We start from the raw sequence: 15605 nt of genomic DNA, 5'->3' as shown, positions 1-15605 counted from the left end.
TTAGAATATATATATTAAATAACTCTATTACTGATTCATAACCTGTGGGCAGAAATACTGACCTCTTCCCCAAAAAGTAGGCCTACAAAACCCATCTGTTCCTGAACTATTGGACTTGATCTAAAACGTATGAAAACGAGTACTCAACATTGAGGTAGACTGTGTATTTTTTATTATATTTTGGGGGGTTGATAACATTAGTAGTATTTAAGATATCTGAAATCTCTTTGTCCTATGAAATGACAAATTTTTCCATCTTCCTAAATTTCCTTGATTGAATGATAAAAACTAAGTCAACTGCCTTATCCAGCTTCCTTCAACCCCTTTACATTCTGCCTACCTCGATTCTTATTTTTTCCTTCTCTGGTCACAAATAAAACTGTATTTTGATTCTTAATTGGAAAACAAGTCTACCTGCATATATTCTATCTTAATATATGTGATATTAAAACATTTATGTGATATTTCCTATTATCACCCACTACAAAGAGATTCCCACCACTCCACTTGTATGGTTGTGTGGATAATGAAAAGAGTCAATCTTTGTCGCAATTCACACAACTATCTACTTTAATGTCATAAAACTGTTATTTTAAGAGTTAACTGCTTGAATTACATACAGATGTCCGTTTACAAGTTAATTCCATGCTCTTGCTATACTACAGTTCCTTGACAACAAGAAAATTTTTGTAGTCTTCCTTTCGCTCTTGCACTTTTTTTTTTTTAAATATACTTAATACAAATACAAAGCAGATACAATTATGGGTCTGTAGCAATTCAGTATCTAAACAATCTTGAAGATACATAATCTAGCTGCAGTTTCTTCTCAGTAGTTTTGGAAAAAGGAAAGGACTGGAGCAATACGAGCTGGAATTTCTCCTCCAATATTTTAGGCTGGATTTTTCTTTATGTATAAGAACAATTTTCACATGTCATTTCTGTTATTTGGTGACATCTATTGCATTTCTCATCCATGTTTTATTTTTACTTCTACTTCCACTTCCTAATGCATCACCTTTTCACAAAAACTGGGGGCACAGATTGCTGAGATAGATACAATTCAAAAGTATGAAACTTGTTTCCTAGTTACAAATGTTAATGATACATGCAGAAAAATCCTTAAAATAAACTAACAGGACTCATATTAATACTTGCAACTCCAAAGTGCCACAGCTCATTTATAGAATGCTTTTTCTTTTAGCAATGTATTATCTCAGCATTAAAACCCATAAACCCTTTCTCTTTCCACAGAAATGTTAGTTCTCTTCACAGGTTATATAATTTGTTAGCATGTACACAAAGCCATATCATGTATACATAGTCATACCAGTCATAGTACATAACCAGCAGAGGCTGACAAGCATCAGAAGGTAATTTGCCTTCCTGAATTTCTTAATCTGTCTCCACTGTCTAGAGAGGAAGCCTAGACAATGAGCATATTGGGCATATAAATTTAGGGAAGGTGAATTAGACAGCCCAGACAATAAAATCTCCTTATGTGAACATTAGCCACTGATGTGCAGCCATAACACACTGGAATCTGGCACTGTCAATAAAATTTAATATTCTTGGTTTATGTGTCCAGTTGATGTAATAAAAAACTGGAGTTATATACAGTGTTTCAGATAAATCTGGAGCTCCTGGCAAGTTCTGCAAGAAAGAGGCATCAATTTTTTTTCTTTAAAAAGACAGAGCTGCTGTAGATGTCTCAAATCTATATCAACTTTAGATCAGTAATAACATGTTTTTACACTAAGTGGTATTATCCCTGAAAAGGAACATGCTATTTTGGGAACAATACGTGCCATATAGAGACTTGATTATTTCAAGAAATTACAGTTCTGCAGAGCCCTGAGAGCAGCTAAAAGGCTTGTTCTTTGGTACTCTAAGTCAGCATTTAATTAAGTGACTGAAGAATCATACAAAGAAATGACAATCCTGGCAGCTCATTCTATACTAAAATGGTTCAGAAAAACAGCTATATAGGTAAATTTCTGCTATTAAATGACATGTAGCAAAGTCCATAAATTGTATTTACTCAAGAGCTAATTACTGTTAGCTTAAAAAATAGTATTTGTCTCTAAAATCCTCAATTTTATAACCTTCACATATTTCAAATACAATGAAAAAAAATTACATCTCTCATAGCGAGTTGAAATTTTGTGTGGATAATTTAAAATACACTTACTTCTGCTTATTAGCCATACTTCGGCTACTTTGTCGCTGGTTTGCCATTTGAAAATCCATGAATAATCCACAGAAAGAGTTTCTGACAGAAGGGTATTGCCTTTCTGTGATATTTTAAAGCATTGTTAGTGTTATAATTCACACTTCACAGTGCACTGAAATATAAAGCAGTAAATTTAAAAAGCAACAGATTTATTATAACACAGCTACTAAAAGTTATTAGTTTGCACATTACACAACTTGCTCTAGCAGTTATTAGTACAATAGGCTTCTTCAGCAATGGGACAGCATTTTTCCTTTATTATGGTCCTTTACCAATCAATGAAAAATTACTGACCACTGTAATTTTTATTTTAGAAGAGTATGCTGCAGAAAGTGCCTCTTTCTTTCTCCTGCCATTAGGAGTCCTCTTCTTCCCCTGTGTGCAGTAGAATGCTCTATGACCAATTCTAAAAATCATAACGAATTCATACAGACTACACCATATGCATGCTACATCTCTAAATTAGAATTCATCATTACAGCTAGCGGAGAACGTCATCAACACAAGCTTAACTGATACCCTTGCATGAATAAGCAAAACATTGAAAACTGGTGCTTTAAAAGCCACGGTTAATGTAACAACTACAGTATCTGATGTCACATCGATTTTTCTCCCTTTCCTGGCTATCACCTGGAAGCTAATTTACTTTAATATCCAACTTCCAGTCAGGACCAATGGTGTTTCACTGCCTCAGGGGAAGACTGCCTTTTTAAATAATACTTGTAAAATGCTTTTAAACTTCTAAAAATCATTACCAGCATGATCAACAGCCTTTTTAACCACAGAGGATCAAAACTTATCAAAAAGAGAGTGCTGTGTAATTTACGATGAAGCACTGTTACAATTCAGAATTTAAAAATCTAACTCTGTATTAGAATTCCATCCTGTTTATTAGATCTATACCGTTAATGGAATTATTTTATCGATTCCACTCTGTTTATTAGAAAAACAGTAATAATTGCATAAATCTTCTGCAAGAAGAAATTCATATTACAGTATACTAGTTCTGACTTGCAACGAACACTTAACCAAAAATCTGTGGATACTGTAAAGACTTAAAGAAACTCCATGCTATCCTTCTGTGACTGTACAAACTTCATACAAGCTAGAGTAAGAAGTTGTTTTAGATTCTTTTGAATAATAATTCTCTACTGCCATTCACATGAGTGGAGAGTGAAAAGCAGAACCACAACTGTATTTGTTAAATAAGTAGATCTGGAACTCACAGGAATCAGACCAACTGAATACAAGACAACAATTCCATAGTTGCATTTCACGAAAAACACCCTGCATTTTAAAACTGATATAGAAATATATATTTAAGTAATATCTGTATTTTTCTCACCCTCCCACCCAGAGAAGTGGCTTCAACTTTGCTTAAGAGAGAAAGGCAAATTAATATCACAGGAAGCCCCAAACTGTTCTAGCACTCCTCCAGTTTTCAAAACCCACACTCTCATATCCTCCCGTTACCTAAATTAAGACCTACTAAATGTCAGTCTGTAAATTTTTATACTTCACATTTTAAATGATTAGTAATGCCTCTGAATCATTCTTTAGCAATGTGAAAGTTACAGTACTTACCCATAAACCTAAGTGACTCATCTAGAGGACCAGATTTCTGCCTTCAGGCAGACTTCTAGAAAAAGTGTCCTGTTTACTCTTATATTATATGTGTTACTCATACATTTAATAAAAATAGACTGGTGTCTAATCACATACCCACGACTGATTCCTTTTTTTCATTTTCAATTTCCTTTGCCAGTGAAGTACAAATTCTATCGTTTTCTGCATTAATTGCTCTTTGAATTTCTTCAATTTCTGATGTTCTAGAAAACTGAATCTCTCTTGGATTTTCTTCTTCACCTCTTTCTTCACTTTTGCCTTCATCATCATCAAAATCCTCTTCATAATCCTTTAGAAGTAACAGGACTTTCAATAACTAATAAACATGGATTATAGATGTATTTTTCACAATCTATTTTAGAAATTGTAAAATGCTGTCAAAATAAAAGTAAAATTCTCATACAAATGGCAATAAATCCTCCAACTGAAAGGCATTTTAAAATAACACACAGGAAGAAAATGGCATGTCTTGATTGAGCAGTAATTTTAAAAACAGAAGACATTCCCATAGTGTTGTTCTTCAGTACCTGAAATAGATCCCTTTTTCTTTTTCTTTTGTGAAGACTTCAACTCAAAAGAAGTTGTTTCTGATGAAATCTAAATACATATATAGCAGTTTCTACATAACATTTTAGTTACCTATTATTTACTGTCACCAAAAAATGCGTAAGTAAAAAACATGTATCATTCTGTAATTTTTCTTTCTGTGAATAAAGTTTGATATTTTAGGATTACTTCAAGAAGACAATTGTATGCTTTTACTTACTTCAAAATCATCTTCATAATTTGCTGAAAAATTATCAAATCCCGCATCTGAATTACAGATGTGTGTATCTTTAATTGCCTAAATAAGAAAAATTAAACTGTTAAATAATCTTAGAAAAAAATAAAGGTTTATCTGCCAAATCGTAGCATAAAGATAGGTAAATAGTTGTTCTTCCGAAATATTTCTACATTTTCAAGCAAACACATAACAAATTCTGTTTAGAAATATAAATAAAAGTGTATTAAGAAGTTATAAATACTGACTTAAAATTATAATAGGAAGACAAGATAGAACTCAACCTTAGCCTGGGAAGACCAGTTGTTTTTCCAACAATATTTTTGCTGGGAAAGACTTAAGAATTGCTGTGCTGCCTATAATTTCAATATTGTACAGCATGGCTTGCATAGGTCAGCAAAATTAAGTCAGTGAAGAGACAAATGTGCTTTCTATAAGCTCATTAGGGGAAGAAAACCCTATAAAAGTACTTAAGCTAAAGCCAAAATAATGTAAATTGATTGAAAATTAGAAGAAAAGAAAAGATAGATAAGTACTTCTGGCATGAAACCAACCAGGTTTTAATAGTATAGTTTTGAAAAATATATGACTGAAAGATACGACAGATACATGGATGCCCATAACATAAGACTATGGAAAGGGATGTCTTCATTAGGTACTACTACATTTTCCTAAATTGGAACCATAATCCTACAACATTCCAAAACAGAATTTGGATTCTGGAGGATGGATACAAACATTTAAAAATATGACAAAATATTTTAAAACCTTTTATAGTAAAGTCAGGCTGTTTCTGCACAGATTGGACCAAATAAACCCAAGTCCATTCAGCTTACACTTCAGACTTGCTGAAAACTTGGTTATGTCTGCACCTGTCCTTTTAAACATATATATATTAAAATATATATATATGTGAAAAGCATATATATAAAAATACTTTTCCCTTTCTTACAGCAACTATTTTAAGAGATATGTATGAATTACGTTGCTAACCACATTTTACTTGGCTTGCACTAGACATTATTTGCCTGTTAGCTGTTTATAGAAAGAAATTATATACTTCAGATATGTGTAGATGTATTATATGTCTAAACTCTTCCCATTTACTGAAAATTATTTTTTCATGCATAGAAGATACTATACATAGAAATAGCTACATAGATAGATACATAGATATGCAGTTGAATAGATGGCTACCTGCAATTTATACAGAATTAATCACTTTTCTAATGCTGCATCCAGAAAGAGAGGTTAGGAGATACCTAAAGACCAATATATACAAACCTGATCTCTGAATACCTTTATATTGAAATTCATATTGTTATTGCTATTAATCCTAGGAAAAACACAACATGCAAAATTCCAAAATCAAACTATTTCACCTCTTGTCCTGTGTCACCTTCCTCATTTTCAATGAGTTTTCCTTTATCTTCCACAGACCTGTTGAAAAAGAGAAAATAAATTTTATTAGTTAACTCTGAAGAAAGCACTAGTTTTGTGTTGGTTTTGGTGTGTGTGTGGGGGGATTGTTTGCTTTATAAAAAGTAAGTCTCTTTTCCTGAAAAGAAAAAAAGTTGGAAACTTCCAATAAACTGAAAGAATTCTACAAATACATTTATAGATCTCTATTTATGATACAAAATTATATTGAAACAGCCAAGTGATTAATCAGCTCAGAATTTCACAAAACCTTGTCCAAATTTAATGCCTGTAATCGCATCAAAACAGAAGAAAAGGAGGAAAAAAAACTATTAAACCCATACATATATTAGTTATATTGATATCTGCAGAAAACTGGAGATGAAGATCAGATTGGTGTCATGTGACCTGAAGCCACAAATCACTGACTGACATTCAAACACTGTCTTTCATTCAGGGGTTTTATTTATGAGGACAATGCAATGAGGGAGCAGGAGAAAAATCAACAACCAGCTCTGCTCCTTAACAGTCTATTTGATTATTTTATAAGTAGAGTATTGGACTTTAAGAATAGAATGTACTTAGAAATATAATCCTGACATTTTACTGATCCTACCAAGGATGACCTTGGCCTACCCCTTTCACATACAAGAGTAAACTTGTTACATATTAATGTTTAAGATAACATCCAGTTTAGTAATCACTATTCTGTAGTTACAAAGTAGTAACTTTGTGTAGAGATAATACAAATTCTAATAAAAAAGAGAGTACTACATACTTTATCATGAGCCTTCTACGTGTCCACAAGACTGCACAGTGAATCTCTGGGTGATATAATACAGCATTTCTGTCTCCCACATTAAATATCCAGATTAACACATACGCAGTTTGCAAGTATTAGAAAATATCTCTTGTTATCCTGGACCGGGGGGGGGGAAGAAACCCCCAAACAAAATCATCATATAAATACATACACTTTTACAAACCACAGATTTTTTTCTTTTTTAATTACCACTGTGCTGGGCAAAAGGCCTATGAAAAAAAATTCTATTTACCCTAGATATTTGAGATCAAGAATTCATGCTTATTGTTTTGGTAGCGACTGAATCTTGGTGGATACCATACAGTACATTTTTATTTTTAATCTCTGAATTTACCTTACATGCTGATGGCTCTTTTCTTCTTGAATCCTCTCCTCTTTTTTGTATTCACTATTCTATAAAAAAAAAGTCACAATAGTCACATGTCAGAAATGATGGGAGAAAATAAGTCTATGAACTTCTATTAGCAGTAGTGATATTAAACAGTAAGAAAGGTTAATAATGAATTATTTCAATGACATAGTATTTTTTTTAATCAGTCATTGCCTGTAAGCCATTCTGTGTTTGAACTAAAGTCAGAATGATCACCTCCTTAGAGATATGGTAAGCAAAGAAAATAAACACCCATAAAAAGAGATGCTATATAAAGAATATGAGCTGCTTCTGAAAACTTGAAATACCTGGGATTCAAGTTTGGCTGCATCCTCTTCTGCAATGTATTTCAGGAAAGAAACAAGAAGGGACCTTGAGTCTTCTATGGTTAACAAAACTTTATAAGGCTGTACCAGAGTAAATTCCAACTTTTGTAGGATACTTTCACATTAGTGTATTAGTAACAATGGTTAAAAAATGCTTTGGGCTCAGTGTATACTGCTCAAATGTGAGCCCAGAGCACTTTCCCAAATAACCCCTACACGTGACTAGAAAAACTGATAGGGACCAGGGGCTGACCTCAGTAGGCTGTGGCCAGCCTGTCTCAAAGAATGAGATTTTAACAGTATAGACTGCAACAATTCACATCAGGGATGAAGAACAGTCACAGGCACTTTTAAGCCCCAGTATAGGGACCTCACTCTTACATTCTGTATTATGGGGTTTTTCCCAAGTTTGGAAACGTATTCAACAGGTTGTTAAAGATGTTTTTTTCTGTCCACAAGCATCAGGAAAAGAGAAACATAACTCTGAGACAGAAGCATCAGTATCAGTCATATTCTATAACAGCTACTTGAGCAGATTTCCAAGGAAGTCAAGCCTTGAGCAAGCTCGACAGACTTCTGAATTCTGCTGCAGAATGTCAGTTATAGGAATCACTTCTGGTGGGCACATACACTGAAGATGCCCAGTATTTTTACTAGAAAATATATTTTTGAACTTTTCTTCAAGAAGCTTGTACATCTTCACTCTTTAGGCAGCAGAGAAACTACCCTAAATTGTATGAATGTTTCTATGTTCCATAAAACTTACCTGATTACAGATTACTGTATACTTCTCTCATTCTTGCAGAATGAGTACTTGTATTATAAAAAACAGCCCAAAAATGTCAAAGGCTGATTAAGTCAGCAAGATATAGCACCATGCTCTGTGCTAGAAACATTAAAGATACTCTATAGCTTCTGAAGTAGAGGCAAAACCCATAAATAGAAGGTATCTATACTCATGTGCCTACCTGTGAGTTAGATAACCATGCTCCATTTCTAGATAGCATCAAACAGCTTCTATTAAAATCATACTGATTTCCTATAAAGGCATCCAATATATTTAATGGACCTCCAGCCTAATCTCTTCACCTCAAAGTGTTAGTAAAAATTCCAAAGTCATAGTAATAAAGAAAGAATTTTATGAATAAAAGATGTTTCTAATATATAGGCAAGTTTCTAGTTAAAATTTCATAGAAGGAATCGGCTAACGATTAGGATACTTAAAGGCAGATGTAGTATTTTAATTTACCACTCTACCTTCAAATTTCAGAAAATGTTGACTATATTATTCAACTTGTCAATGATAATATATCAACAATTAAACTAAGCTATAATGTTTTAAAGTCTTAACAATACTAACCCCAAGATTCTTTCTTTCATTTTCTCTACTTTTTACTCTCTCACTAGCTTCTGCTGGTTGCCCTTCTCTGTCTCCATGGGAAGATCTGTCTTTAGATCTCTTTGATTTATGTTTTTCTTTCTCTTCTATTCCATAATGTTTATGACTTCTCTCTTTTGAAAGCCTCTCTTTTCCTGTCCTAACAGAATGTTCTTTTTTTTCTCTGTGTCTTCTTTCTCGCTCCTTATCCAACTCTTGATCTTTCTGTAACTTGTGTACACGTTCACCTTCTTCAAATTTGTAGGCTAAAAATTTGTCAACACTCTTTCTGGCATCAATATGCTGGAAAGAGAAAATAACATCAAAGAGTTAGATCTCCAAGACTGTTTTATCTTCACAAATCTATCCATTTTTGACCACTAGAATGACAGATTTGTAAGTATCTACACTTTCTGCCACAGGTATCTTCCAGCAACTATTTTTTTTAAATCTACTATGGCAAGTTTCAAATTATTTTATCACTTGAGATTCTGATATTTATTGTGGGACATCATGTACTTTGCCACAGAAATTCTTCAAATTATGTATTCTGCACACAAAAAATTATTAATTATTTCTTTGTCTACTTGGTGGTCTAACATAAAATAGGATGTATACTTGCCAATATCCTTGCAATAAAAGCATAAATTGCAGATAGGAAATTATGAAAAAGCTGTACAAAAATAAAGCACTGTTCGCTATGCACATTAAAAAAAAAAAAAAAGAAAAAAAACAGAACTCAGTATGTCCTTAAAATAGAATGGCTCAGATATATTTTGTTGTGTGTTTTGTACACGTCTTGTGAGGGCTTTACTATCTATGCATCTGATTTCTTAGGAACTAGAATCTGATTCAGTTTCTTCAATTTTACAATTTTATCTTCTTCCATTCTGAAACACTTCATTCCATTCCTTTCCTTTACCTTCTTTTCTGTATGTCTTCTTTCTTGCTCTTCACTTGTTTTCTCTTTCTCTAGAAAATACATGTATAAATTAAGTAGAAAGTTGTATTATACTCAAACTCTGTATACAATTAACTCTAGTTTGGAGAAAACAGTATTTCAGTGACATACTTTTCCTTATACCTAAAAGCTTTCTAATAAACCCTTAATGTCCTATTGAAATTCTCTCTCCAATGTTGGTTACTTCTACATTACCACAAGATTCCCCAAAGAGATACATTTCAATAGGTACTCACACCTGCCTGTCTTTAGCCTCTCTGTACAGATGGGGTATGGCTTCAGAGTATTTATATCTAAGTATTGAATACTTCAAAGTAGAAAAGAAACCCAAAGCAACTTACCCAAACGATGCCTGCTTTCTCTTCTTCTGTGATGTTCTTTATCTCTTCCTTCAAATGACTTCAGATTATTTTGTGTATCTATTTGCTTTACCTCATGTCTTTTATGCTTTTTTTCTTGTTCCCTATTGCTTTCCCTATATTTATCTTTTGGAAAACTGTATCTTTCTTTCTCCAGACTTGACTCTTGAAGTTTATCTTTGTATCTCACTTGGTCTCCTTCCCCCTGGCACTCTTTCCACTTCTCTCTCTCTCTCATTTTATCCCTGTCTCTTTCACGAGATTTTAATCTCTCTCTCTCTCTTGTTCTTTCCTTGCTCTTCCCTCTGTCTTTGCGTTCATGTTTATGAGTGTCTATGTCATAAACAGGTTTCTCTTTTTGCAGTTTATTTTCTCTGTGCTTTTGGTCTTCATTTTGACTATCTGATTGTAATGCCTGAAATAAACCAAACAAAATTAAAATGCATTATTTACACTTCAGCCATCTATTTTTATATAGCATATTCATGTGGAAAAAAAATACTATATTGCTAACTGTGAATTTCATTTCCCAAACAGTATTAAAATGCTGATATATTTCTAAGCTTACTTTGTAAAACTGGTAACATTATGTCTGTACTTACTGTAAAAAGAATAAATGAAACAAATAATAAGCTGCATTTTCACTGCATTTGAAAATAATTTGGTAAAAAAAAAAGAAAATTTATGGCAGAACTGTGCATTCCTTTTAGAGCTAGGTTGAAAAATTAACTAAGCACCTTAAAGCTGTTACCTCACATGGACAGGAACTGTGCCATCTTATAAAATATGCTACAGATACAAACAATAATGATAAGTAACTGGGCATCCTGCAGCTGCCTTTAAAATAGATTAGCTTTCACTTGAACAGAAAGCAGCATATAAAAACTGCTTAAAAACTGAAAAAAGTTTCTGACCGAGATCCCTTGAGGATGTAACTCTTCTTAAATTTTTCTGAAGTCATAAGATTGTATTTCAACCTTCCTGAAGCAAGTAGCACAACTCCCAGTGATTTCACTACACCCACGATTTCTGCTATTTACTCAATGCAGAACAAACAGAACTTTCGCTCATTATAGTTGATTCATAAAGTGAATTAAACTTTATCCATCTGTTTCACAGAAATTAAAGTCCAACCACACCACTTCTGTTGGAACTAAAGCATTTCAACTCAAATTCGTTTGCTTTACCTCACATGGAAGTAGTGGAAACGTTACTGAATGTCTAAAAAATACAAAATACTCAATACTGTACCACTGACACTGAAATCATGGGGATCTTTGAAATGCAATGGATAGGAAGCTAGGATCTGCACAAGATCTGCGCAAGACATAGAAAATAAGACGCGTATTGGAAAACAGCTTTTAAAAATATATAGCACAAAACTAAGATAGAGTATCAATGATGTAACTGACTGGAGCCTGAATGCTTATTTGACCAGTTAAAATAGTTAACCAGTTCATGAGAAACATGATAGGTGATGATAACAAATACAATACATAATATACATGTATGAAAGTGAGTAAGCATATAAAGCAGAAATTTAACTTGGATTTGGGATGGCCAGTAAATCAGACTCCATTATGTGCTGTGTGATTACTGTAACAATGGCTTTTTTTCCATTTACCTTATTAAGAAATCTGTAATCTTATATGACTTGTGTAGCTAGAAACAGCTGAATGGGCCAACCTCTGGCATAGAAATATTCCAGAACTGTCAGTTGCGGCAAGGCAATTAGCAGCTGCACTTTAAAGATCTGTATTGTTTGTATTCAGTGATGCAGATTTAAAGTATCTGGTGTACCAAAAAGCCTTAAGGAGATATTACGGATCCCACAAGGCAAAGTGGCTAGTAGAACAATCAGCAACCCTCTGTGTCTAGACTGTCGATAAATTCTGGAGCTTTAGGGTAGCTTAACACCAAAACTAGTAGAAACCAAATAAAATTACCCTAAGATGTTTCCTAAGTTCTTCTGATTTCCAGGTATCTTCTTTGGTTCTTCTCTGGAACAGAAAAGACAGCAAAAGCCTGAGTAATCAATCTGCAGATTGAAGTAAATCATTTAACAATTAGTAGGTTTTCAAAGGCAAGGATTAAGGTACATATGGCAAGTACCAGTGAATCCTGTAACTTAAGCATTAATTTGATTTAGCCCTAATGTATATAGCTACAGCATATCTGATCTGACTAGATCTGGAAGAGGCCTGAAGCTCTGACCTCTACTGGGTTATCCAACTCTGCACACACAGAATAACCAATAATGAGGTCAGTGCCTATGGTAGATAACAGCGCAGCCCTTCAAGAAAGACTTAAAATTGATCTTCCAATGCTTAACCAAATGGATTACACAGTGAGGCCACTTCTGGAAAATAATCAATATATTGATGTCATTAGGTTCCATCTCCTGATATATTTGATCTAACTTCAAAATCCTGGTGAGGGACTTTCTTCGGTGAGGTTTTAATTATCTCTGAGGTTGGAGGTTTTCCAGGCAACCTGGTTCTTGGGTTTAACCACACTCAACTAAAAATGTTTTCCTTATACTGAGTCATGATTTCCCTTGCTGGGGCTACTATATTCTGTTCTCTCACTGTCCATCTTGGAGAAGAAATTGGCTCCATCTTCTCCACAGATCCTCTTTAGATATTTAAACACAGTAGTTAGATCCCCTCTCAGTTTTCTGAACAGCAATTTAGCCTACTTCCAGATTAAGGCTGTTTTTTTAAACCACTCTGGGTTTAACTTAAATCATCCACCTGAGAGCATGAGGAGCTAATCTGCTTATGACATGTTTACTGAATTCAAAAAGTGCTATAAAAATCTTTAAGAATCTGTACCTTAAACTAAACAGTAAGTATGTTATCTTATGAAGTATAACAGGAGACCTTGCTAATTCAGATAAAACTCTTCAAGAGAGTTCAACAGGGACTTCCTTCAACCTAGAAAGACTGGAGGTTTTCAGAACATTATGTTCAGAATTAAGTTAAGAGCTGTTAACTGAAAAACAGAGAAATTTCTGTAGTTTTAAGGCTAAAGTATTTTTTACATATAATCTTTACCTTTCTTATTTTCAATACTAACTGCCTATTTAAGAGTCCTCAAATACATAAGCAGCACAAGTGATAGACTTAATAGAAAACAAACAGTAAAATGAGGTTTTATCACATAGTTTGGCTGTTAGCGTAACTGCCTCTGAGTCTTCAGCAGCCTTATACCAATGCACCTGAAAACTTTGATCTAAAAGATTAACTTTTCATCACAATTCACTAACGAGGTTATTGATGTACCACAACTACTGAAATATCTGAATTAAAGTTTTTAATACTACTACTTCCCAGACACTCTATTTCCTACACCGTTTCCTATTCAGCATGACCACAAACTAGTCACTCGTAAAATCCAGATTCACACAGCCACAATAAAAGTGATTTGATACTAATGCTTTTCCAAGTGAATATGTACCACAGTCACTGATGCCAACACGTCCATGTGATTTTGCTTCATTTTGGAGCTCTCCAAACTTTTGATAATTTAACACCATCATGCAAAAGCTATGTGGTTTCCTAAAGAACTAAACCCCATCAACTAGCTGTTACAGGCATATAAATTATTAAATATATTTTATCTACAATCTGAAACATTAAGAGCTTTGGATATTTTCATAAAACAGCCTATCTCCTGCAGAAAAATCTGTGGCTGAGACGGACTCATCCTTCTGCTAGAGGAGTAAGGACTCCCTTACTACCACTACTTGGGAGAGAATTTCATCGGCGAGCTGACAAAACAAGACTCGAGGTGCCCAAGGAGTAGCCATGGAGGTTGCTTCTCAGGACCAGCAGCTTCATGCCTTTACCCCACAGATGCCCAGACTTATGTAACACCAAGCGACACGCGTGGCGGGGGCGAGGGGCGGCGGGGTTCGGGGATAGCTTTCTCTAGCACCAATGCACTTAAGGCGTAACGGGCCGGAAGCAGGCCTAGAAGAAGAACAAGCCGTGCCGTGCTGCCACCGCCCCCAGCGCCTCCTCAGAGCCCTCCTAGAACGGGAAGAGGGAGCGGAAGGGGCGAGACGAAAGCCCCATTTGCAGAAGTCGGGCCGGGTGGCTCCTCACCTTGTCACCCTCCATTGGCGAGGGGACGGGCGGGCGCCGCTTCCCGCCGCCACCGTCCGCCTCGGAGCGGGCAGGAAACCGGGGTAGCCGCGTCCGGCCCTGCCTAGCAACAGGCGGCGAGGGTGAAGCAGCCGAGCGCCCGAGCGATGGATGAGCGCCGGGGCCACCGCAGGGCATTGTGGGAAGGAAGAGGGTACCTGGCGGGTGTGGGGAGCGTCGCTCGTGGCGTAGTTTGCTCCTCTGCGGTAGGCTAGCGTGTGGCCATCCCCAGCCTTTTCTGAGCGAGAAGCGGCAGACTGGGGTGCCTGCAGGAAGGTTCCCCTCCCCGAGGCGGTGCCTTGCTGGGTTTTCTGAGGTGGAGGGGGTTTGGGGAGAGCTCGGACCAGGCGAGCACTGTTTTGAGAGGTGGGGACGGGGAATGCACCCAGGCAGGCTTTAGAGCACCCTTGTCCTCCTGTTCGCTACTGGCCTTTTGTGGGTTAGGTATACCATTAAACCATTCCTAGTCGTAGTTGGCTCATTTCTAGAAGAGGCATGCACGATTACTGGGGGGAAGGGGGAATGTTAAGGGTGATATCTTAATCTGCAGCTCACCAGGATTTCAGATAGAGGCAGGTATGAAGAGTACCTGTAGAAACAAAGGTGGTGTTAATACACAGCAACAAATAGCGGAGCCGTTTTCTGCAGCAGAGAGCAAGTGGCAGCTTACCAGGCACACGTGAAACAAACTACGGAAACAATGACTGCATGCAGGAAAGGTGTGTGCTGTTTTCACAGCAGGTATTTACAGCCCATTAACGTGCAATTTAAAAGAGCGGGTGAAAGTTTCTTCAGGCATTTCTAACTTTGTTGCCTATTTCTTCTTTTTAAGAGTAAAAAAAAAAAACCAAACCGACAAAAACCAAAATATCAACCAGGAGAAAAAAAAAAAAGTATTACTGTTAATATGAGTTACTAATGTAGAACACTGGCTACTGAGGGGGAAAGCAAAGGAGGTATTTTTGTATTTGAGAAACATTCCAGCTGTTGAGCAATAGAAGTGTGCCAAACTGACTTAAAACATAAATTTTAACCCTTTGGCCTTAAATAGTTGACAAATACATACAAACCTTTGATACAATTGCCTCTTACTCATGTTTCCAGAATAAATTAAAAATGCTGTAAAAGTTTCTTCACTGCCTGAACTATGAAATACTTTTCTTTACCATGTACCAGAAAAGCTA

At 35.5% G+C, this 15605-nt stretch overlaps 1 protein-coding gene across 1 annotated transcript in view; it reads right to left on the bottom strand.

The window, feature by feature from the left end:
• The window catches only part of DYNC2I1 (dynein 2 intermediate chain 1), a 28139-nt gene extending 13565 nt beyond the window's left edge, over positions 1 to 14574 (bottom strand). Inside the window, exons 1-10 of the mRNA XM_062621509.1 lie at positions 14383 to 14574; positions 12220 to 12273; positions 10256 to 10688; positions 9876 to 9925; positions 8936 to 9256; positions 7214 to 7272; positions 6020 to 6077; positions 4623 to 4700; positions 3953 to 4145; positions 2189 to 2291 (exon numbers count right to left, since the gene is read on the bottom strand). Of these exons, the coding sequence (XP_062477493.1) occupies positions 2189 to 2291; positions 3953 to 4145; positions 4623 to 4700; positions 6020 to 6077; positions 7214 to 7272; positions 8936 to 9256; positions 9876 to 9925; positions 10256 to 10688; positions 12220 to 12273; positions 14383 to 14559 (1526 nt within the window). The 5' untranslated portion in view covers positions 14560 to 14574. The remainder of the gene's footprint in view (positions 1 to 2188; positions 2292 to 3952; positions 4146 to 4622; positions 4701 to 6019; positions 6078 to 7213; positions 7273 to 8935; positions 9257 to 9875; positions 9926 to 10255; positions 10689 to 12219; positions 12274 to 14382) is intronic.
• Positions 14575 to 15605: the final 1031 nt, after the last annotated feature.

The sequence above is a fragment of the Pezoporus occidentalis genome, unplaced genomic scaffold (assembly GCF_034315485.1).
Source record: "Pezoporus occidentalis ecotype Australia unplaced genomic scaffold, CSIRO_AGI_Poc_V1 ctg23, whole genome shotgun sequence".
In the NCBI taxonomy this organism is placed as follows: Eukaryota; Metazoa; Chordata; class Aves; order Psittaciformes; family Psittacidae; genus Pezoporus; species Pezoporus occidentalis.
This window is presented reverse-complemented; position numbering and strand designations above follow the sequence as displayed.